Raw genomic sequence first — 23,845 nt, 5'->3', positions numbered from 1 at the left:
ATCATAATTTTAGAAGCATTTTCCTTTTTGTATTACTCTGGGAAGAGTAGTAGCACTCATCACAGTTGTATTTTTATGACCTTTGTACAGCTCTACATCCTGGTATACGAATACATCTGTCTACTTTGCATAATTGCACTGACTTTAAGAATGTAAATGATGGCAAACTACTGAAAAGTAGAAAAGTATAATAGTTAAGTCTTAATTAACTGAATGTCCAGCTTTTTGTTCTTTCCAAGAAGTCCTGATTAAAAAAAAGCAAACCCTTCTTTAAGTCTGGCGTATGAACTGTTCTGGAAAGGCTTCTTGCTTTATAAAAAAGTCCTTTTTTCCAGCTGTCCTATGATTTTTAATAACATCAGAGTCTACTGTGCCAGGAAGTGTCATGTGAAAAGCAGAACAGATTAGTGTGATCTCCAAATGTATTTTTTTGATTACTAACTTTTTCCATTTATTTTCTAAAAATACTGTGGAGATGATTATTGCTTTCACTGAAATCAATGTAATTCATGAAAATCAACATTTGAATTGTCTGTTGTTTTCTTCTGAATAGATTTATTTACTATATTGCATTGATACTTAAATACTAACACAACACACTGCTGTTTGCTTAACCCAACATTTTCTCTGCATGAAGCTCAGTGTTATGTGAGTGTGGTCAAACTCAATCTCATTAAGGTTTGGCAGCCTACAAGTTTTTGTTTCCTCTGGATCAGGTGGAAAATGTAAGAACCTTGCTGATGCTGGAAAACTGCCACTGTAGTAATAACAGATTTTGGAAGATAGTAAAGACCTTTCAGTGTTACACTACTCTACCTCTGTTTCTTTCATCTAATTATGAATCTCTGCAAGTATTAGAAATTCATGCCATGACAGTCACATAGCTCAGCTGCTGAAAGGCTCTTGCTGCCTCAGTCCCAGCAGAGTGAAGCTCCCTTTGTTGGGATTGCAGATGTACCCACAAGCTGAGGGCGTTTCACAGGGGCCCCTTTGACACTGACTGTATCTTTCAGCCGCTTCCTCTTCTTTTGACAGCAATGTTGGTCAGTGTTTTTCTTTTCTAAGCTGGCCAAGCTTCCCCCTGGCAGCAGTAAAAGTCAGTTGCTGGGAAGAAAGTAGCTCTGATGTTCTTTGAGAGAAAAAGTTAAGCTGACTCAGGAAAAGATAGAACTTTCAGTAGCTTGAGTCAGAGAACCTCATGTTGCTCACTGAAGCTCAAGGGGGGTGGTGGCTAAGATGCGGCAGAAGCTGAAATTCTGAAAGGAAATTGGCTTATATTGACAAATCAGTAAAGTCCTGGAAGAATGGCTTTGACTTGATTGTGGTTTTCTTCACTTTTCTGGCCAGTGTGTCTCCATGTGTATTTGTTTTGTGGGGTTGTTTTGGGGTTTGGGAGTGGTTTTATTTGTTTGTTTCTTAAAGAACAAAAATTAAAATTTTTCTTGAAGTCTTATTCTGTCTGGACAAAAGATTCCAAACCTGTTCCTCTTGGATTTTTTCACTATTCTATGTGCTGCTGTGCATTTAGCTTTTAAATAGCAAGAAGCTTTCTCTCCATAAGGTCTTATTCATTATTTTTGCAGCAATGATTTTCCAAGTCTCTAAGTTTTCAATGGAAATAGTTTTCCATTACTGATTATTCCAATTCATATCTCCAGTCTTCTTATACTTAAAAAACTTCTGTATCTCCTTCTGACTGTTTGCATATTTTTCTATCTAAGGAAAAGTTTTCATCTCTATCTGTTTATTCCTCAGTATGGTCTGAGAATTTCTGCTTGCCAGTTAAGTGCTTTCAAGGTCATTGTCTCTAGATAAAAAAGTGGATCATTCAAAAGGAAGAACTTCTGAACCTATTACTAGCTCTTAGGAAAATAATTAAGTAGAATCTAATTACAGTAGGACTAGTGGTAACTCTCAGTGATTTATACCTGAAATCCTCCTAATTTCTCCAAAGATAATATCTAAAATTATTTCAGAACACTAGTTTTTAAGACAAGATTTGTTACTTTCTTAAATGCACTCTATAAAGATGTTATTTACATCTTTTACTCCTAAGTAGACATTTCAGAGTTTCAAATACCGAACATTGGGTGTCTGTATTGCATAACTGAATGAAAACACTTTTGCTTTCTTTGCTTATGTTGTGATATTGCTCAGTCACTAGCACATCTTGTACAATAACAAAGGAAAATGCCATCCTCGAGAGTCTAAAAATACAGACTGCAAACAGAACAGTGGAAGGCAATTGAGTACTTAAATCAGTACTGTGAACAAAGATGAAAATGTCTTGTCTGTTCTGTTGTATTTCTTAATCTATTTCCAACTAGTGACGCATAAGTAATTCAGCCACTGCATTCATTAGTCTTCTGAGGACATTTCCAAATAGGAAGAGTTCTGATGCAGAGGAGCTGTGGAGGAGTGTCACAGCAAGAGTTTTCATGAGAGGAACACAGAGGTGGTGTGAGACAGGGCAGTGTGAGAGTTGCGTGGCAGTTTATGGGTGAAGGAAGAGATGCGTGGTTGTTCCTTGCAGCATTTCCTACCCAGTTGTTCCTTGTCTGTCTTTCAAAGAGATGGTTGAGATGCTAGATCTTGCTGGAATGTAAGGATATGGATACCAAGAATTATGCAAAAATATATGTCCAGGGATTGGTGGCTAATAGCACATTTAAATGTGCAATTGCCACACGTGGGCTGGTAGAATTATACCCTCCAGGATCATTCTGCAAATCAGTGCACATACTCAATTACAACATTTGTCTCTTGAAACATAAATTTGCTAGAAGTAAGCATCACAGAGCTTTTCAGTAGCCTCTGTACTTTATTTATTAAATAAAATGTGTCTCTCTAATTGTCAGTTTTGTGAATGCAACCTGACAAGATGAGATGTAACATTCAGGGACTTTGAAGAAAATTATGTCATACTTCTCTCTCACCCCATGTTATATAGAACAAAAGTCCTGCTTTAATATTTGTCTACATGTGTAAACTCACTGGGCTGTAGTAGCAAAATTAGTGATGAAAGGGGTGATCTTCTTTAATGTTTTGGCTTAGTGCACCAACATGGAGTAATAATTCACTTCGTTTGGAAGGTGCTGTTTTAGGGGAGGGTCGTTCACATTTCTGGTTCTTAAGTTCAAGCTGAATATTTTGTTCCAGCATTGTGATTGCTCTGACAAGCACCCACATCTTTTTCCTGCAAACTCTGTGGCATTAAAATAAATTTTATAGTCAGCAAATGGGAAGTTTTAATAAACATATTAAGACCAGGCCCTTGAAGTCTTGAGGATCCAAGGGACAGAGGCAGAGAGGGAGGAGAACAGCAGTTTCTTAGGGTTGTTTTTTGTTTTGTTTTTTTTTTGGTTTTGCAAACAGGGAATTAAGATACACTGTACTGTGCTTTGAAAGAGCAAACTGCTCATAGCTGGCATTTGAAATGTGAGAAATGCCCTGGTTAACATGTCAGCAGGTTGGGCTTCACAGGGATAATATTGCATTGGCAGTGCTGTGCAGTGGGTTACACACATACATGTGTTCAGACTCTCTTTAAGCCAAATGTGAAGCAGTATCTTAAAGCAAGAGCTATTCAGTGGAGGTGTAACATTTGATGTACATTTTTGCTACATTTATTTGCAGTGATCTGGAGTAGGGCTTTACCTCAGATGATCAAGGCTATAAACTCCCTCACTGTTGCAGGGTAGGACTCTGATGGGTTTGAGAGAGCCTGTGAAGAGTCAGGGAGGAACAGTGACATTTTCCCCAAATCATGTGCTAGGCAGTAAAGAGCAGCGTACAGGAGGATTATGTCCTCACATATAAGGCTGTTTGGAGAAGCTCCTTTATGAAATTTAAATGATTCTTGGCAGCATGGCTTCTTGGCGATGATTAAGGGCAAAGTGTCTCTCGTTAATTTAAAAATGTTATTTTGTTTAATGTATCTAAACTGGCAATCTTCCAGTCCCCAAATTAATAAGGCTTATGTGGTTTTTGGTAGAACAATTATTCTAATTATTGCTTAAAAACTTTCTTTCAATATAACAATTTTGCAACTTTTTTAGGAGTTTTTTTTTTGTGGAAGGAAAAAACAAGCTTCGTGATTCTTTCTTAAGTAATTCCATCAGAGATTCAGATTTGTTAGCAAAAGTCAACTTTGGCTTTTTCTCTGTCAGGGAATCCATAATTTTTTGTGTATTTGAAAAGTTAACTTATTTTAGTATCTGTATTTTACACTGTTTCAATGTGCTAGACCTAGGCATGCTTTTTTCTTTGGGTGGAAGACTACTTATGGAACAGTGGGCAGGTATTTGCTATGTTGATTTTTGCTCTTTTAAGAGGACTATGTTACTTTTAGATATCGCTTTAAATTTCCTTAGACATTTCTCTGGCTAATGCTGATTTTCTTTCATACTTTCACATATTCTTTTCTTTAAGTCTTAGCAAGTGTGATTAACTTACCATTGTGAAAACCTTTTTACAGTGTCTTTTTGTATTTATTTCTTCTCTCTTCTGGTGGAGTTTTTAGGCTGTGTGTTAGATGTACCAGAAATGTCAGTAAAATCTGAACACTTCCACACTGCTTGGACTCTAAGCACATTTTCACTGAGACCTAGAGCTTAGGTAACTGCTGCTTTTTTGGAGTGGAAACATGCATTTCTTCTCTTCTGGTGGGCACATTGCTTTTCCTATCTTGGGCTTCATTACCTGGATGGATCTGAGCAGACCCCAAGTCTTGCAACTGCATTTTCCTCAGGAAAATCAGGATAGTAATTAATGGCTTAGTAACTCACTCAAGTTCTTTCAAATGCTTTAAAGACGTTTGTATCCTAAAGTTGGAAATATAAATCAGTTTATGAAAGTCTTTATTTTTTGGTTGTTGGCTGCATGTGAAGTCAGGTGGAGCTTGGAGTACGATTTTAGCTCTTGTTTTTTGTCTCATCTGCTAAAAACAAGATGTGGTGAACAGTTACCTGGAATATAATCAAGAATTACAGATACTTTTGACATATATTGATTACATTCTCACCAATCATTACCTCATTATATTTGTGATGTCATTCATCCCTTGCTGTCTTCTGGGAAGGATTGCCAAAAATCCTCAGGCGTTTCTAGTGACTTTTAGAATACTCAGACTCTTTCTTTGCTTGAGTTCTATGCAAGACTTGATATAGTAGAGTCTGCTATGGCACATGATGTGTTGCAGTGCACCACTCAGTCCTTAGGATGTGTGACAAAACCAGATACTTGTGGTGTCTCCTAAATTTTTGTTAGACTTGTGGGGGTTTTCTTCAAATGGGCTTGGACTTTCTTCCTTGTTTACTAGTCTTACTTTTCAAAAACTTTTGCACTTAGGAAAATAGGACAACATCCTATTCTGAAATTTAGGTAAGGAAAGGTGGAAATCCGTGAAATTGTAGCCAGCAGCTAGATCTCAGTCTCTGTCCAGTGGGTGGAAGACCTAGGATCAAAGTGGAAGTTTGGATCCTGCTTCCATGTTCTGTTCTTATGACTGAAAGGGATGGATTGAGTAGAATTCCAGAGAATTGACCTCAGATATTTTGGTTGCTTAGTATATACAACCATGATTTTGTACACACTGCTGTGTTTCTTGATCGGATGGGCTGGGAGAGACTTCTTTGCTAGTGCAGATCTTGGATCAAAATACCCTGTCTCTCAGTTGAATATCCTGTCTTGACGAGCAACCTTTTTGGCATCTTCTGTCTTACTGGCCTTCCATCCTTTTCTGTTATTTGCATAGAAAAAAGTTGGTTCTGTCATACCAGTATTATGTTTAGCTTGAGATGTGACTCAGCTCTGGTCATGTAGCATTACTATTACTGTGTGATTCTTTCCAACAGTATTTCCAAACTCTTTTTTCTCAAAAATACAAGATTTTATCTAAGCTATCCCTGTAAAATATCAGAAGTTTCAAAATAAAGATGGGTAAGTTTCCAGTCAGGGTATAAATATCCCACAAGTTTCTGTATGTGTGTGTATCAGTAAGAAATTAAATTATTAACCTTAATCATTAGGTTTTCTTGTTTGTTGGAGTTCACTGGAAGTTAAGATGTAGCTCACCTGCTTCCTTCAGGGGAAAGAAGTTCCCAAACCCTTCTTTCCTTTTATTATTAAGAAAAAAATTAAAATCCAAACCCAGGCTTGTGTCTCTTAGAGATGTTTGTGCAGCTTTATTTCCTGGGGACAGGGAGGGCTGTTCTTTGAGTGTGCTTTCAGAAGTAGAGACATGTGGCTGTTCGTCTCTCTCATGAAGGGTGGACCAGGAGGTACCAGGGTGGGCTAGGTGACCTGCTGGAGTAGTGTCCCAGCGGAAGAATCATTGTTATTCTATATACCTGTCCATCAGACATTGCAACCACAAGGAAACTACAGGCTTGGGGAGTAAATGCAGACTCTTTCTATATTTTCATAGAGAATTTCAACTATAATGGGAAACCATGAGATTTTTTTTGCTGTGTGAAGGCAAGGAGTTTGTATTTCTTACACAGCAGCCTTTTATGTGGCTTTGGAAGGGCAAAATATTATAGAGGATGACCTAGTATAAAAATATGAGTATATTTTGATGTGGAAGACTATTATTGGTAGTGTTAAAAGAATTTCCTCAAAAGGTTGAGTTCAGCTGGGGAAAAGATTCCTTTTCATTTTTTTACATGAAAAATGCAAAGAAATGCCTAGAATAAGTAAATTAATTTTACTAGAATAAGTAAATAGTTCTATTTCTGAAAATATCTTCTTGAAAATATCTTCTTGAAAATATTTTAATCACTCGGTAAATACCTTTTAAATTTCTGTTGTTTGTATTTTTTGTTACAGGAGCTAGAGTTAATGCCAAAGACAGCAAATGGTTGACTCCTTTACACAGGGCTGTAGCATCTTGTAGTGAGGTAAGTTACTCTTTTTGACTACTTTGTGTTAAAATAAGACATCTCAAATTACCTTCTGTCCATTGTTCATTTTTTAAAAAGTGAAACTTCTCAAACGTTTGGAATTCAGAACATTTTTGCAAATTTTTTGCAAATTTTTTTTTTGCCCTTTGAGGGAATGTATATATTTGTATCTATTGCTTAAGCTGTAAGAAAGGAGGAAAACTATAAACTTTGAGTTCTCAGCTTTGCTCTCTGTGACTTCCCAAGCAGAGGACTCTGCATGCAGTATTCTCAACGCCCTTTTAGTTCTCCTAAGGTAACCAGAATGGTTTGACATGAGGGAAGTACAGATGAATTAAGATTTAGAACAACTTCTACAGCATGGTCTTTGCATTGCTTCATAATTTTTTTACATGCTTTTGTGTTGAGGCATTGAAGAAATAAATGGTTCTATTAAAGGCCTGGCAGTATCTTTTTTTAAAAAGTGACTAATTAATAGTATTGAATATTACTTTAAAATTCTTAAGTTGAATGTAGACTGCTTCTTGAAGTCTACCAGTTATACAGTTATGAGAATATCATAATGCAAGAAATTACTTGGTTTTTGTTTCCCTGTGGTGATTGTCCTAATAAAAAATTTAAATGCCTGTAGAAGATCAAAACAAACAGAGAAATGCTGATCTTGTTATGTGGAAGAGTTTATGCAAAACTATCTCCTTTGAGATCCTGAATCAAATTGATGCTCATTCCAGTATGTTTCAAATAAAGGGTTTTAATAGTAAACTTTTGTTTGGGAAGATAGAATTGAATATTTTAGTTTTGACAAGCATTGAACTTCAAGTGTTTGATCCATGAGCTATCTAAACAAGCCTAGTTTCAGTTTTTGCTTTTGAATTCCCTGGATAAACTGCAGTATTTTGTCACTAGCATTAATAGCAAAGTTATGTAGAGATCATGTTATTCAAAAAAACAGTGTTTGAAAATGAATCTTCAAGGACTCCTTATTCCCAAATGCTATTTGTTCTTGAGATATTTTTAGGCTGTTCCTTTGGGAGCTGACCAAAGCACCAAATGCTGCATTCTTCAGAGCTGAGGAACAATAAAAGCTCTCCACATCAGTTATGCTTGCAGAGGCAGAGGAGTGCTGCAAACAAACTGGGATTAAATTATAACTTCAAGAAATGCAACCATGGTCATAGTTTTTTTTTTAAATATGGAAGATTTCAAACAAAAGATTTCAATCAAAGGCAAACAAGACAAGTAAACCAGTCAGACGCTTGATAGGCGCTTGTCAGAATTCTCTATTTATAAACACAGTGAGTCATGGGAGCCCATATTCAGGGTAGGCACATGTAGGCACTGTTTTCTAGCTGACAGACCTATATGGGTTTGGGGCACTGGATGAAAAGCTGTAATGAAAAAACTGGATAATGATTTCAGTAAAACATCTGGACTCTTGAAGGACAGCTGCAATTTAACAAGGACATTGAAGCTTAAAAAATAGCTGGAGTTATGGATTTAGCTGTCAGCTGCACAAATTCAGGCAGCTTTATGTCAAGACAGTCACATTTTTATTTGTGTGTGCCTGCTGTATGTTGCAAATTAAAAAAAAGAAACCCCAAGTAGATTCAGTCATGAAATTTGTTAATGCAATTGCACATAAAAATTAGATTTCTTTATTTTTATACTAATTTTGGGGTGCTTCCTTCTGCAAAAGAGGTAATAGCTGTTCTGAAATTTCCTTGTTCTGATATGGTATTTCTTAATATTTAGGTTAAAAAAGATAAGACTTAAAATATAATTAGTTTTTTAAAGTACTATATCTGCTTCAGTTTCTCAGAGAAGACCTATTCAATTTTCTCATTAAATTACAAGCCTGTGATGCAGTATTTTCACTTTTGTGTTTGTTCCTATCTTCTTTTTTATTAACAGTACAGGAAATTTCAACATGTTAAATATTATTTATTCTAGTATAAATAGGATCAATAGTGACTTAGCATTCTGCCCATAGACCTTGCTGTTGTACCAGAGTGTAATTCAGAATCTCTAGGAGCAATTTGTGGTAACATGTTTTAAGTTCAAAGTGGTAATCAATTATTTGTGTGCTCAGTGACTGAGTTGGCAGTCACCAAAAGCAATTAGGGGAATCGTGGGAAGGTCATAAAGCTGATGCAAAATGCAATATTCATCATCATGTTGATACTGCCAACATGTTTATTTTTTTACGCATTCCAATTGTGTGCATATATTTTAATGGGATTTATCTTGCTGTAAGAATTACAGTCTTATTTGTCGAATTTTCACAGCTTCTACTTCTAACAAAAGGAAATGAATAATCATTTTGAGAGATGGAATTCAGTGCAATATTTTAAAACGGTTTGCAGGAGTTTTGCAACAGTGTATGTTGAAACTTTTTGCGACCATGCACTGTTTTATTTGTGGTTCTCTAAATGTACATTTACTAATCTCGGGTTTGCCATTTGTAGACTTGGACAGTTGAAAAATTTTACTTGGCAGATTGATGGAAATTCATTATAAGTTCATAGTATTTCACTAATCTTTGGCTAAGAATTCCACTAAGGGAAGAAATCCTAGGGTGGTTTATTAAACTTTGGAAAGCAGTTGTGATGACAAAACAATTTTCCATGTTGCTTAAGGAACTGGATGAAAGATCTGGAAATGGTTGATTTGGTTAAATTATTCACTTGAACATTATTGTCCTTAAGAACATCCCCAGCTTTGAGTTTATGATAAAGTACAAATCCCAAAATGTCCCAAAGAATGTTTGCAAATGAACAAATTGTAAAGAGTTGTTTTCCACTGTACTGTCCTTAAATCCAAGGCTGTCAATTCTGATCTTTACTAAGTGGTTTGTTTTTTTGTAAATGCTTTCAGGATGCAGTTCAGGTGTTGTTAAAGCATTCAGCAGATGTCAATGCTCGTGATAAAAACTGGCAGACACCCCTACACATAGCAGCTGCAAACAAAGCTGTAAAGTGTGCTGAAGCTTTGGTGCCTCTCCTAAGCAATGTAAATGTGTCTGATCGAGCAGGCAGAACTGCACTGCATCATGCAGCCTTCAGTGGACACGTTGAGGTAAAAGTTCATTTTCTTGTCTTCCACTCGTCACTCTGTCCCTCACATTTCTGATATTTCATTTTTGAGTTTAAAACCATTTCTCCCCCATTCCAAAAATCCTCAACCCCTATTTTGTATTTAAATTGCTTTCCATATGCATCTCTGTGCAGAAAGGTTGTGGAAAATAAATGTTACATCGTTCAATTTAAAGTTTATTACAGTGCTCATTTTTCTTACGACAGAAGCAAATTTGTTAAGTGGAGTTAAATTAGTAACAGGTAATTTTAAAATGGAAAAGCCAGGATATTTTTCTGTTCAGTAAATAGTGAACATAGGGAGTATGTTGTCACTGAAATTTGGAGGCAATATATGTAATAAGCTCTGACTCATTAGTCCCTTAGTAATAACCTGAAGATTTAAAAGATTTGATGGCTTTGCACTATTTAACTGAGAAGTGTTTTTGTTGACATCAAGTTTTGTGTTCCTTACAGTCGCTTCATTGTGACAGCCAGTTTTTTCAAACTTACAGAATATGCAAAACCCAACACATTTAAATCCTCTAAAAACGCATACATTTTTGTTTTCTTCCATGGTTTTCTCTGTTGAAGCAAGGTTTTTTCCATTATGAATAGAAGATTTCTGTTGATTTTCTTTATCTCAGATGGTCAGCTTACTGTTGTCTAGAGGGGCCAATATTAATGCATTTGACAAGAAAGACAGACGAGCTATACATTGGGCAGCATATATGGGTATGTACATATTTCAGTTGATTAATACTGAATAATATGAGTAGTAATTAAAAAATCATCTCATATTTAGTAGTTTGACATATTTCTAGGAAAAATATTTGCATTGTAAGCATTGAGGTTATTTGTGTCTGCCAAAAAAACATTAATAGTATAATTCAAATTGCCTTGTAAATGTGTATTTTGTGGTGAGGAAAATCAATTTGTTGGAAAAAGAAAAGTAAGGTAAGTAGTTTTGTCCTTTAAAAAAGAGGAACTATGTTCTTCAGTCAGCAAGTCTAGTCACAGATGAAAAATTTTTCAGAGATGCTAAATAAAAAATAAGCAAGTTAATACAAGGGGTACCTGAAACAGAGGATCATTACAGCATCCTTGGGGATTGTATTTTCAAAAAATATTTCATCTATGAAACTACAAATTCTTGCCTCGCCATTCTTATTCCAGGAGTGGATAATTGTTGTTCTCAAGGTCTTGATCAATGCCCTGGCAGTACTGTCAGAGTAATGTTCTTCTCTGCCTTTCATCAGACTTGAAAAGAATTGAATGTGCCATTCAATTATGAAATTATTATCATCACAGCAGTAATGCTCTTAATTTATTATATGAAGCTGGATGAGATTGCACTTCAGGAATTGATACCAGTGCTTAAAACCCCAGAAGTTAAAGAACTATCTTCATTATTGATCTAATGTTCTTTGAATATTTTGCATTACTGTTTCTAATGTACTTAGAGCTGCAAAGCAATGTCTTTGGCAGTCTGTCCAGCCACCTTACTGAATGTGGTTATTTGCAAAATTTTATTGAATGAAACTTGTACATGAAATTTCAGAGAACTGACAAGTGTCAGTGAGAGGCCAGAGACACCTTCTGTCTTGTGCTTTTTTGCAGATAAGCTACGTTTATTCCAGTTTTAATCAGAGCTATTTTGAAGCCTATTTACAGGGAATTCTCTTAACAGTATTTGGGCAGGAAAAATGTAATTTAATTGATGTTGATCTGCCTAAATTTCCCTGTAGACAATAGAGAAGAAAAAGCTTTTGAAAGTCTTCAATCAAAGTAAAAATAATTATGACATTCTCCCTCACAATTTAGAGCCATTGTACATTGCTCCAGTTGTTTGAAGAAACCTTAAAAACTTTTCCACCATGTAAAACTGACCATAAAACAAAAGTTATGCTTTTCGTCACTCTACTATAAATAACTTTCCAGGGTGATATCCATTGTTTTGCTTCCTTCCTGCTTTTCACCCGGCTCCATTGCTGTCCAGCTGCAAAGCTGTGACTGACATGGACTTACAGTCCTGTGTGCTGGTGTTGCCCTCACTGGTGCACCGGGATGTCTCTGCAGCACTTCTCACGCCAAGTACCTTGCTCTTCTCTGTGAGAGTCTTCCACTGATCGCTGCTTGCCTGTTCAATGCAGGTCAGGGGTTTTTTTTGGCTTTTTACCCTCCCTTTGAAGTTTTCTCTGCCACTGTTCTGTTCACTGTCTCTATTCCTTTCTATATCTTCTGTACTTCTGTCTCTCCTGTAGGACTTACTTTCATTCTTGTCCCCATTGTATTTGGGTCAAAAGATTAGTATTGTGTTTGCATTTCTCTTTTCCTTCTTTTCTACTATAGTGAGGTAATTAAGAAGTGAATTATTATTGCAGCACTTCACTTTACACTGGTAAAGTCTTATGGTTTTGGTTGGTATAGCTAGGTGAAATGGTGTTTTGTGTGCTGTTGGGTATGCAGCATAAAATAAGTATCACAGTGTCTGAGTGTTTATAAAAATAGCTTTGTCTGTATTCCTTTGGGTATACACTTCAAACTTTTGCAAATTCTCTTAACTGCTTAAAAAGCAAAGACCCATACTCTTTGTGAAGCACCTAAACTGAAAGCTGGATTTGATATTTTCTTCGTAGGTGTCTGATTGGATAAGTATAAACATAAGTATTCAGTGTGCCCCGCAACACTTCTTTAACTAAGGAAAGGGTGTCACTTGAAAGGTAAAATAAAGAGTCCCACAAGGGTCAGTTACAAAAGTAAAGCACCAAGTTAATTGTGCTCTGTTAAAGTAATGTATTTCTTTATTCAGCAGTCTTTGTCATGATTATCCACGTGCTTTCAGTAATGAGTTGTTTGGCAGTTAAATTAATAATAGAGCAAGAATGACAGATACTTGGTTACCCCATTTTCATGGCTTCTCAGCAGGCAGTGTCACAAGTGCCTGCAAGCAGAGGGAGGAGCATTTGGGCATGGAAGGGAAAAGCTCATTGCCCTTTGCAGCTGGGGTGGGTGTTGGTGTTGGGGTCCCTGGCCCAAAGCTGGCAGTGAGAGCTACTGCCCACCACTTCAGAGTGGGCTCCCTGCCCTCTCTTCTCTTTTCCACCTGGAACTTCCCCCATGTCATGCCTTCCTCATTATCCCAACTCTTACTCGTACTCGTACTTTTACTCTTACCCTTACTCTTACTCTACTTCCATTGTCTTAGGAGAGCAGTTGATGCTTTTTAAAAGGCTGTGGTTCCTCAAAGAATTGAATCATCACTCAAACATCTGAATCAGTCTTGAAAAATAGAACTATTCTAAATCCTGTATGATATGACTTAACATTTTAAATGCTTTGTGGGTAAAGGGAGTTGGATTGAGGGGTATATTTTAATGTAAAAGTAGAATATTTTCTTCTTTTCGTGTTTGAGTCAATTTTTCAAAGTCTCTGCCTAAGATTTAAAAATCTTACTGGGCATGTTTGAAATTGGGGTGACAGTGGAAGATTGACAGTCACATTTATCTCTCAAGTTGTTAATGTAAAATTGTGATAAATACTTAATAATTACTAAGTTACCTTGCCTGTCTAGTTCTCAAGTCTTCAAAAAAACACCTTCTTTTTAAGCAGAAGACAGGATTGTGTTTTGAGTATACAAATTTATTTCTGCAGTCTAAATGCTATGATTGTTGGGTGGGGTGTGTGGAGATGATTATTTTATGTTGCTTTTATAGTTCATGACAGGATTAGAAAACAAAAACAATTCTTTGTTTTCCACATTAGGTACAAAGGAATAATGTCCTGATCATGTTATAACAGTTGTAGAATTATTAAGTTTGTGAACCTGTGCTGATTAGTAAAATATGATGCTTCATTTTATTTGTCTTTATTATTTTAGGTCATATTGATGTTGTGAAATTACTTGTGACCCATACAGCTGAGGTGACATGCAAAGACAAGAAATCATATACACCCTTACATGCTGCAGCATCTAGTGGGATGATTAGTGTAGTCAAATATCTTCTGGACCTTGGAGTTGATGTAAGGAAAAATAAAATTAAATGGGAAATATTTGTTTTAATTGTTTGAAATGCTCTTGTTAGTACCGTAGCACACTGTTTATTTAGGGACAGGTTGGGATATAGTGGAAGTTCGTGAAGGAATATCTCTGGAAGTACTTTTTATTCTATAAACCCTCATTTCTTCATTAAAAGTAAACCTCCTTAAGAGCCTTGAAGATTTTGCACAATAGTTGGAAAATAAATGTATATTTAATGGGGCTTTTTGTTTATTTGATATTTCTTGCTCTTAATTCATTGGACTGGAAGTCAGGAAATAGGAATTCCGATCCTAGCTTTGCCACACAATAATTTTTGAAGTGCAGGAAATTAAATGCTTTTGCCTCAGTTGGTAAAATATGCATGGAACTGACTTTCCTACGTTACATAAATTTTAGATAATACTAAAAATTGTGTGAAACTTCAGTACTGCAGTAAATGAGGCCATATTAATAGTGAAGTGTAAATTAAAAGGTTCTACAGTACCTGTCTGTAGAAAGTGTGTTAACAGTAAACTATGAAACTGTGTAAGAAATCTATATTGTGAATCACAGTCTTAGTCTTGCAAGGCTGGAGATTGCAACTCAAGCTCAATATTGAGAAGTAGATCAGAATTCAGTGTCATGTGTGTACAACAAGAAATTCTTTTTCTATATGTGCACATAGACACACAAAAAGGATCTTTGACCTCTGTTTTTAATGAAAACTTGCAATGCTGTTTTGTAGAGGTCTGTGCTATGCTTTGTGTGTAGCATCTGTGCAAATTGCCACAGTTGATATTTTTGGCCTGTGTTACCTCTCTTAAAGCTGCATGCAGGAAACTGGTATGAAGACAATTGGAGGAGGTTGGCTCTCTTGTAAAGCAATCATATCTTCCCCAGAACACAGATCTCAATTAAAATGCTATATCCAGAAAGAACTTAATTTTAATTTCTGGTTTGGAAGAGTTCCAAAACATAATCTTGTGACATGAGATTTTTCCTTTGCTAGAATTAAATGCTGCATTAAGTACAGCTTTTTATCTACTAAGTAATCTTGGGGTTTTTTTTTCTCTTATAGATGAATGAGCCAAATGCCTATGGAAATACTCCTCTCCATGTAGCTTGTTACAATGGGCAAGATGTTGTAGTGAATGAACTCATAGACTGTGGTGCTAATGTAAATCAAGTGAATGAGAAGGGGTTTACACCTTTGCACTTTGCTGCTGCATCAACACATGGAGCATTGTGTTTAGAACTCTTGGTCTGCAATGGAGCAGATGTAAATATAAAGGTAGGTGTATCCAAAGCCATCCTTTCACACTTAAAAATCCTGTACATCTTTATCAGAGGTAGTTTTTTCAAAAATACTTGTTTTGATAACATGGAGAGGTTCCCACTGATAGATGGAGTATTTGTTTGAAAATTACTACAGTAAAAATGAGCCAGTATGTTGCTTCAAGAAACTTGATCTGAATCTGGAAACCTCAATGGGATTTATTATATAGCCCAAAAGGATGAAGAAAAATGACCATATTGTCTGGCCAATCGCAATTACATTTTAATGTCAGAATTCTATATGCTTTGTTTTCCCTAGTCTAGCCATATAAGTAAGAGCAAATAATTTGAAAAAATGCAAAAGTACATATTTTTCTTATGAATAAGTAACATGAACAAAATCAGGGATATTTCGGGGAAATGTATATGGCCTGGCTAATTACTGGAGCAGTTGAAGAGGTGATAATATAAGATCTTAGAATCTAATCAGTCAGGGAGATTTGGGAAGAGTATATTTAAAATACAAACATAAATAGATCAGGCTAGTGGAAAGTCTTAAACAGCTGGTGTTTTAATTACTCCAGTGAAATTGTGTGAGCAGAGTCAGTATACATTTTACATCTCTGTTTGGTCACAAGTTTTTGACTGCAGGACATTCCTTAGAATCCAGCCTTGTTGTAGGTGGAATTTAAAACAAGCAAGCTTCAAAGAAAACTATAACCTATACCTTCTATTTTCTTCTCCAGTGTGTAGGGTAAGGTCTTGAGATATATGAGAGAAATGTAAGACCTTCTGGTTTGTATTATGTTGATTTTTACTCTAGTAATGAAAACTTAACTGTATTCAGAAATATTTAGTGGCAGTATCTGGTGTCTTGGCAGGTTTTAGGCTGAGGGAAGTAGGAAATGGGTATATGGAATGAAGTGTCCAAGTGTTCCTTATGGCAAAATGTCTGGTTGCCTGAACTGTCACCTACATGTAGTATGAAGGGAATTATCTGTTATTTAATTTCTTGGGAAAAAATGGAAAAGAAACCTGATTAATAGGTTTATGCTTGAATTTCAGCACAGTCTGTGCAGGAGGTGAACGTTAGAGTAGCTGACATTTCTATTAAAAATCTTGGGGTTTGTGGTTCACTTCATGTAAGCAGTGATTTTTACAGCGATTCAAGCTGATTTTTTCAGTTAACTAATTCCAAAATACAATTTTATATCTACTGTTAGTACAAAACCCATAGCCAACTGAAAATTTGAGAGTATTTTAAAAATAAGCTCTTTGATGTGGAAAAATCCGAAATGTATGTTCCTGCTCACTGTTACGTATATTTAGACATGCAGCTCATTTAATGAAAATGTGCATAACTCAGTTGTGGAAAAATTCATCACCAAAGTGCCCTGCAGAAGTAAGGAGCTGTGTTACAGGGTTTATTGCCAACTTGTCCTAAAATATCCAGGTCACAGTCCATTTATTTTTGTTGCCAGCTTTCTGCTCTGCCTAATGTCCCCGGCTGCATATGACTGAGTGTTCAGTGTTGCAGGGCTGGCTGACTTTTGTCCTATATTCTTGAAACATCATTTTTCAGTAAAGTGTGCTCTGCCATGAAAATAATCCCACAATGTTACATATACTACTGATTGTATTTGTGTGTTACTTACACAAATAAGAGCAAAAGAGAGCTTATAGCACCTTCTAGTACCTGAAGGGGGCCTGCAAGAGAGCTGGAGAGGGACTTTGTTCAAGGGCATGGAGTTACAGGACAAGGGGAAATGGCTTCAGACTTTGAGAGTAGGGTTAGGTTAGATATTAGGAAGAAATTCTTTACTGTAAGGGTGGTGAGGCCCTGGAACAGGTTGTCCAGAGAAGTTGTGGATGCACCATCCCTGGAAGGGTTCAATGCCAGGTTGGATGGGACTTGGAGCTACTTAATCAAGTGGAACCCAACCGATGCTGGCGGGGTTGGAACCAGATGATCTTTAAGGTCCCTTTAAACCCAAACTGTTATGTGATGTTACAACAAATATTAACAAGCCAAGAATTACTCTTTTTCTAAATGCAGGGCTGCAAGTGTTCATGATTTTTTGCTTATTTCTGATGTAGAAGAAAGACATGGACAGGGCTCCATTTCAGAAACGGCTTAGCTTTAGCTATGGGTTGGTTGTAATTAAAATGTGTTGATTTCATACATATCAAAATTCTTAAGTGCAAAATTAAGCAAGTAGGGCTGTATAGGGATTTTAAGCAATTATAGCTTGAAAGCAGCATTAATCCCCAGTTTTCTTATCAAGGTGTTTCTGTTGTAATTCTGTTAGTAGCATTTCTGTGGATTTATACCAGTATGACTGAATTTGGCCTGTAAATTTTACACCTGAAGGCGTGAACAGCCTTACTTTGCATATGAAAACTTAGCATTGCACTGTGGAAAAGTGCAAGAACTGAGGCAAAAGAAAATAATTTTTAAGTCAACTTCTACTTCCCTGAAAAGGCCTATAAAGATAAATCTTGGATTTAATCAGAAGAGCAATCCCTAAAAAAGTAATATATTGCGTAACTAAGAAAGAATTGTGGATTTAAAATGAGATGGAATTAGGGTGTTCTTACTAAATATTTATTGAAACCAAGCCTGTTCAATTTCCAAATACTGAGGCTGGAGTTCAAAGTACTTCTTAAAATGGCTATAAGATCTATTTTTCATCATAATTATAATGCTTTTGTAGGCTGATTCAATCATTTCCTCCCATGTGCAATTTTTCCTGTGATTTTAGAGGTAAGAGACAGGATAATGTAGGTGCAGACTAGACAGTACTATTACAGTGCTTCCTGCTCTGGATGACTAGTGGGGAGAGCAAAAGGGAAACACTCTTATTCTTTGCTGGCAGATAGAGGGGAAGTTCTTGTGCATATCTGTGAGTGCTGGCCTCATCTCAATAAGGGATTATGTCGCAGAAAATAATAGAACAGTAGAAATATGTTATATGCTTTTTAGCACCTCTGGACATAATTTCCTACTTGTTTTCATAGCCTTGTCAGTGTCCACTGTAGAACAGTGAATCTTATTAAGTATTGCTCATTACTGCAGCACTCCCTCCTCACTATTCAGGATTTCCATGCATGGAAGAACACATTGAAATGAGTATGTAATGGGGCAGTATTAATTGTTTTATGGACCCCATTGCTGCTTGAAAATTCAGTGACCTAAATAGAAGAAGTTTTTTACTTTCATTGGTGGTACTAGAACATAAGAATTGTTGCTAGGGGGAGATTTCATTTGGAGGAATGCTGTGACATGATAGACCCACATTTCCTCTCCCTCAGTGAAGCTCAGTAGTCCGAGTACACTTAATATGTGAGTAATCACTCAATAAGACACCTTGTGCTGTGTATTATTTCTGTCTAATAGCAATTACTGTTCTTAGCAAATTTGCTATGATCTAAGTATTTTGTGGTTATATTTTCTCTAGTGATAGAAGTGATTTGGGTGATTCCTTTCCTATTACCACATTTAGCTGAGTTTCAGTGAAGACAACAAAAATTATCATTAGCCCATAGCTGTCCCATCATGTGCTGTGATCCTGTCTGAGCTCATTAAATCACACAGCTGTAGTTAGTTTGATATTTAGAGAGAAGACCCTAAAGACATAAAGGGAAATGGAAGCAAAGTTTAGAAGATACCTCCCTGCTTCTGCAGTCCAATCTCCTGGCATCTCAGGAAATAGTGATTTGCTTAATAGAGCCTTGGTATTTCATTGCTTAAAGAAATATTTGGCTACTGGTTCTGGTCCTACATATCCTTTTCTAGTGCCTTAGAAGGCAATTCTGAATGCAATCCTATACCTGGCAGTTCAGCTTCAACATGGGAATTGTCTTCATTAAATTTTATACCTGTTCTATGTTTATATGTTGATAGTCAATTGCATGTTGTGTTATTCCTGAGCTGGAAAGGAGCCTGAGACTGTTAGACATGAGAGAGGCACTCTCATAAAATCCATTGTTTTAGGAATCTATGTTAAGTGAATTTTTAAGTAAATTTGAACAGAACAAATCTAAAAATCTCTTATTGATTGTACTTTTTTTTTCATTGATAAGTGGAAAATGATTCTGTAGCTTATTTTGCTGTTTTTTGCAAGATCTTACTGAAGTTTTCTTGTGAGAAAACTTAACCACAATGCTCTTCAGTTTCCAATACTGTCACCTTAAGTTATTCCTATGTCTTTGTAAGGTGCATTATGAGATCTATGTTTTTTCAGCTCCATCTTCTTCCTCTTCATTAGCCTGCCTTTGAGATACAGATTTATCCCATCTAAGCCAGTGAGACTGCAGGCTACTTTTATCTGAGCCCTGAAATTCTTCTGTCTGTTACCTCACTAACCTTATTTTATATGATAATTTTTCTTTCGATTAATAGAGTCTATAGATTCTTCAGGTTAAAGAAGGATAAAAATGAAGGGAGAAGTAACAAGATGGCTAACAGTTGTTTTAAAGTAATTGGACACAGAGACTTTTTCATCTCTTGGATGAAGAGATAAGAACTAAACTGTAGGGAGAAACATGAAAGAAAATTGGAGCACAGAGATTGCTTGGAGAAGTTGTCACTTATGGTGTGTTTATTTGGCTTTTTCTTAAGGCCTCCAATGACAGAATTAAAATTGATTGTCTAATTCCTCAAAAGGGTTTCAATCCCATTTTCTGTGTTTATTTGTATCTGATATGGATATGTGGATGTTGTCTTTTGGAGTATTTATGGTCACAGAAATCTGCTAGCTGGAAGAGCTAGAGACAGCTTGGCATTCCTTATCAATTGTTTTATTTCTTTTAATCTATGTCTGAGAAGACAGTGTTTCACATAATTGTGGTGTTATGCTGCTCTGGGCAGTGACACAATGAAAAATTCTGTATCCATCCCTAAAAGGGTCTTCAGCAGACTTTCAGTATCACATCCATAGAACCATGTCCATTTGGTGCCAAAGGGAGAGTAAAGATGGGAAGACACTTTTTGTGTCAACAATTTATGATGTTTCAATACATATGTTCATGTCATATGTTCCCCTGCCATCTTTGTCTGATTTAACTTTGTATTTTGTGAACATTTCATGCTCTTCAAAGCCATCATTGAAAACACAGATGAGGTGTGCGTGTGCATTCAAGGGTCCTTTGATTTTCTGTGTCATGTTTGAAATTTTTTGAGTGCATGTGTAGGAACTTTTTTCAGCAGTAAAGATTTCCCATTACCTGTGACAATTATGAGGGGAAGATCATTCCAAATTAATAGCAACAGTAAAAATGGGTGCTTGGAAACTGAACTGTTAAAAAGTGAAGTTTCCTTATGCTTTACTGTTGGCCTGCTTCAAGGATGTCTTTACTGGGTGAATGACATTCAAGATGCGCATTTCAAATGTATAGTACCTAGTAGGGTTGAATAGTTCTACCTTAGGACTTCTTGTGGTTTATGATCAATTGCTTGCAAACATCACTTTACAGAAATTTCTAGGAAGCACATGAGCTTTGTAATGTGTTGTCTTCTAATACAATGTGTAAACCCCTCTAGTAAATACAGCTACTTTCTTTCCAGAAACAAACTTAAAACATTGTTTTATTTTAGCCTTGCGGAGGGGAGGGGTTGGACATAGACTTGTTGCTGAAAGTGTGTGCTGTCATCATCCTCTTGAGAGTTATTACCTTAGGGACAGAAGTGTGAGTGAGTGGGCATCCCTGAGTTGTCACTGGCAGCTGGAAGAGTGACTAAGAGCAACTCTTGTGAAAAGCTCACCATATCATGCTAACTTGTCATTGCCAGCATCCGTCTGGCAAAAGTGCATAGAAACAATTTAAAGGATGGAGTGTAGAGAGAAAAGAAAATAGAAATATCCTTTTTGTTAGGTTTTTTTGGTCAGATCTGATTAATTGCTGTTACTGGTGATAAGTTAAGCAATTTTTTTTCTCTTCCAGAGTAAAGATGGGAAAACACCTTTGCACATGACAGCGATACATGGTAGATTTTCAAGATCCCAAACCATCATTCAAAATGGTAAAAAGGGGGAGGGAGTATTTTTGTCATAAGCTTTCCATTTTGGATGTTTTCATCCTCTTGTATTGGTAACAACTTGCTGAATTTTTTTAATGTCCAGTGTCCAGTAATAGTGGTGGAGTCTGGCATATCTGTTTATAAAGTTTGATAAGTTACACTGATGAATCATTTCTTTTTAAGAATGCAGGAATATGTATATAGATTTGTTTTCCATAACCCAGGCTGTTTTCCATAACCCAGTTTTTCGTATAAGGTTACATAATAAAATGATTTTCTCTACCACTGAAATCTCTATAAATTTTAAATCCAAACTAGTCAGTCACTGACAATTAATAATGTTACTTAAATGATCATGTGTCCTATTTTTCTAACAAAGTGTCTGTATGCCTACATATACCCTTACTTAGTAATTACTCTTTATTATAGGAGCTGAAATAGACTGTGAAGATAAGAATGGAAATACCCCTTTGCACATAGCAGCTAGATATGGCCATGAGCTATTAATCAACACTCTGATTACGAGTGGTGCTGACACTGCAAAGTAGGTAACTTTACTGACATGAGTGCAAGCTGATATAATTTAGAAGTGTATTTATTAGGTTAACAGAACTAGTGCAATTTTTAATATCATCTTCAACTTGCAATAGGAAATACTTTGTTTATTATGCTGTATTGTACTTGTAAGTAGCTAGTCAGTATATCACAATTTGTGCCAAAATAAAGAGAAGTAGAGTTTTCTGTAATGTATTTGAAGTAAAGCTCTGGAAGTTTTAATAGGCTGTTGCACTGATAATGCATGTTGATAGCTTGGAAGGAAGTGTTTAAGATGCGAAGTTAGCTCAGTATTCTAATTAGGTGGTTTGCTGAACCCACCATGCATGTGCACTCTGGCACACAATCATGTTTGTTTTATTTTAATTGTAATGAAACTGTGATACCTGATTATGGTGTATCTTAGGCGGGGTATACATGGGATGTTTCCTCTCCATTTGGCAGCATTAAGTGGATTTTCAGACTGCTGCAGAAAGCTCCTCTCATCAGGTAGGACACTCTTTTAAATTCTTACAAGGTGCTTTGTACTTCATTGTTTATTTCACGGAATAGCTTTTAATTATATCTTAATTTAGTGATGCATAGAAATCCTAATAGACTGCTAGTACCTTGGGGCCAATGCTTGTTTTTTAATGAACAGTCCATGTTTTTATTTTTGTTTTTAATGAATAGTCCACAGTTAAAGTGAATGAAAATTTTTGCAGACACAAGTTTAAAAAAATTCATCCAAATTTTAATAATACATTTATAATTTATTATTGTGTTTGTGCATTTCGAGTTGGCCATAGAGGTGGGATGACTGGTTTAGGCCATAATGAAACTTCAAGGAGAAAGATTGATAATCTTTTTTATTACTTCATGGAGCATCCAATTTCCATTCCATGATGTCTTTAGCTTAATACAGATGAGTCTTTTCCCATCTGTGCCTGTAGTGGGCACCTAATAGCACTGAAGACTCTGTGGACTGCTGTATTAAGAAACTGTTGCATTGCTATTATGTTGTTAACTAAATGCAATGCAAACTGCACTTTTCTTTGATGTTTGACTCCTCTCTGATGATACGGATGTTGGTAGGTCATTACTTCTCTTGTTGGCCCAAATCTTAGGGAATTCTGAGCAAGTAGATTTATCCAAATGAAGCTTCTGGAACAGAAGAAGAATAAGAATAAACAAATTGGTTCTGTATTAATCTGAAGACACTTAATGCTTTTTGAAAAAAGATAAGTGGGGAGGAGAGAGTTGGGGAAAAGAAGTGTAAGAAGTTGCTTCCCCAGCTTTATACTGTTTGTTAGGGAAGCCTGGGAGAAGAACTAGAAGAATATTACTAAAATTACCTATTGGAAAAGCTTTTTATTTACTGTCCTGTCATGGGCAAACTTGCAAGGATTCGCTTCAGGAAAGAACTGTGCAATAGTTGACAATATTTCAATTGGATGTGTTCAAAATGAGGGATACTGGCTCTTTCTCCTTGCTGTGCTGTGGTGCTAGCTGTGCCCTTACTGGAGGTTCAGTATGGCAAAAGAAATCATGTGGAGGACTTACAAGTGGTTCCTGTGGCTTTTACATGAATTGAGGAAACTTGGATGCAAATCTAGCCTGGAGCAGATAAGGACTTGAAGAGTATGTTCTGCCTTCAGGCTAGAAAGACTACATACTGCCAAGAGCTTTTAGGATGTGCTCTTGGTGTGGGGATTGGTGTGCTTTTGGTGTGTGCAGAGTATGTGTCCTTTTTGGGGTTGGGAGATATCTCTTTTATGTAAATTAAAGGTCTTTGATTTTTAAATTCATTGATATTCATGTACAAACCTTAACAAAATGTCACCAATCTGCCTTGTCCCAGTACTGACTGACATTCAAGTAGTTAGTGATGATAGACAAAAAACTTAGCGATGTGGTAAAGGCACCAAAGGCATTTCTTCAAACCAAACTAGGAAACTCTCCTAAATTATTTGCTATAGAGCATTCCCTATTGAAATGGGATAAGAGCATAGTGGTGCATACA

General features: G+C 36.2%; 1 protein-coding gene across 3 annotated transcripts in view; it reads left to right on the top strand.

The window, feature by feature from the left end:
* Nucleotides 1-23,845, top strand: part of ANKRD28 (ankyrin repeat domain 28) — a 121,501-nt gene that overhangs the window by 72,355 nt on the left and 25,301 nt on the right. For all 3 annotated transcript variants that reach the window (XM_053977685.1, XM_053977675.1, XM_053977666.1), the window contains 8 exons: nt 6,829-6,899; nt 9,777-9,977; nt 10,621-10,708; nt 13,854-13,996; nt 15,073-15,285; nt 21,213-21,291; nt 21,718-21,832; nt 22,250-22,332. In XM_053977685.1, coding sequence (XP_053833660.1) covers nt 6,829-6,899; nt 9,777-9,977; nt 10,621-10,708; nt 13,854-13,996; nt 15,073-15,285; nt 21,213-21,291; nt 21,718-21,832; nt 22,250-22,332 — 993 coding nt within the window. The remainder of the gene's footprint in view (nt 1-6,828; nt 6,900-9,776; nt 9,978-10,620; nt 10,709-13,853; nt 13,997-15,072; nt 15,286-21,212; nt 21,292-21,717; nt 21,833-22,249; nt 22,333-23,845) is intronic.

This window comes from Vidua macroura, chromosome 1 (assembly GCF_024509145.1).
Source record: "Vidua macroura isolate BioBank_ID:100142 chromosome 1, ASM2450914v1, whole genome shotgun sequence".
Classification (NCBI taxonomy): Eukaryota; Metazoa; Chordata; class Aves; order Passeriformes; family Viduidae; genus Vidua; species Vidua macroura.
The sequence above is the reverse complement of the archived record's forward strand: the minus strand, read 5'-3'. Positions and strand labels throughout refer to the sequence as shown.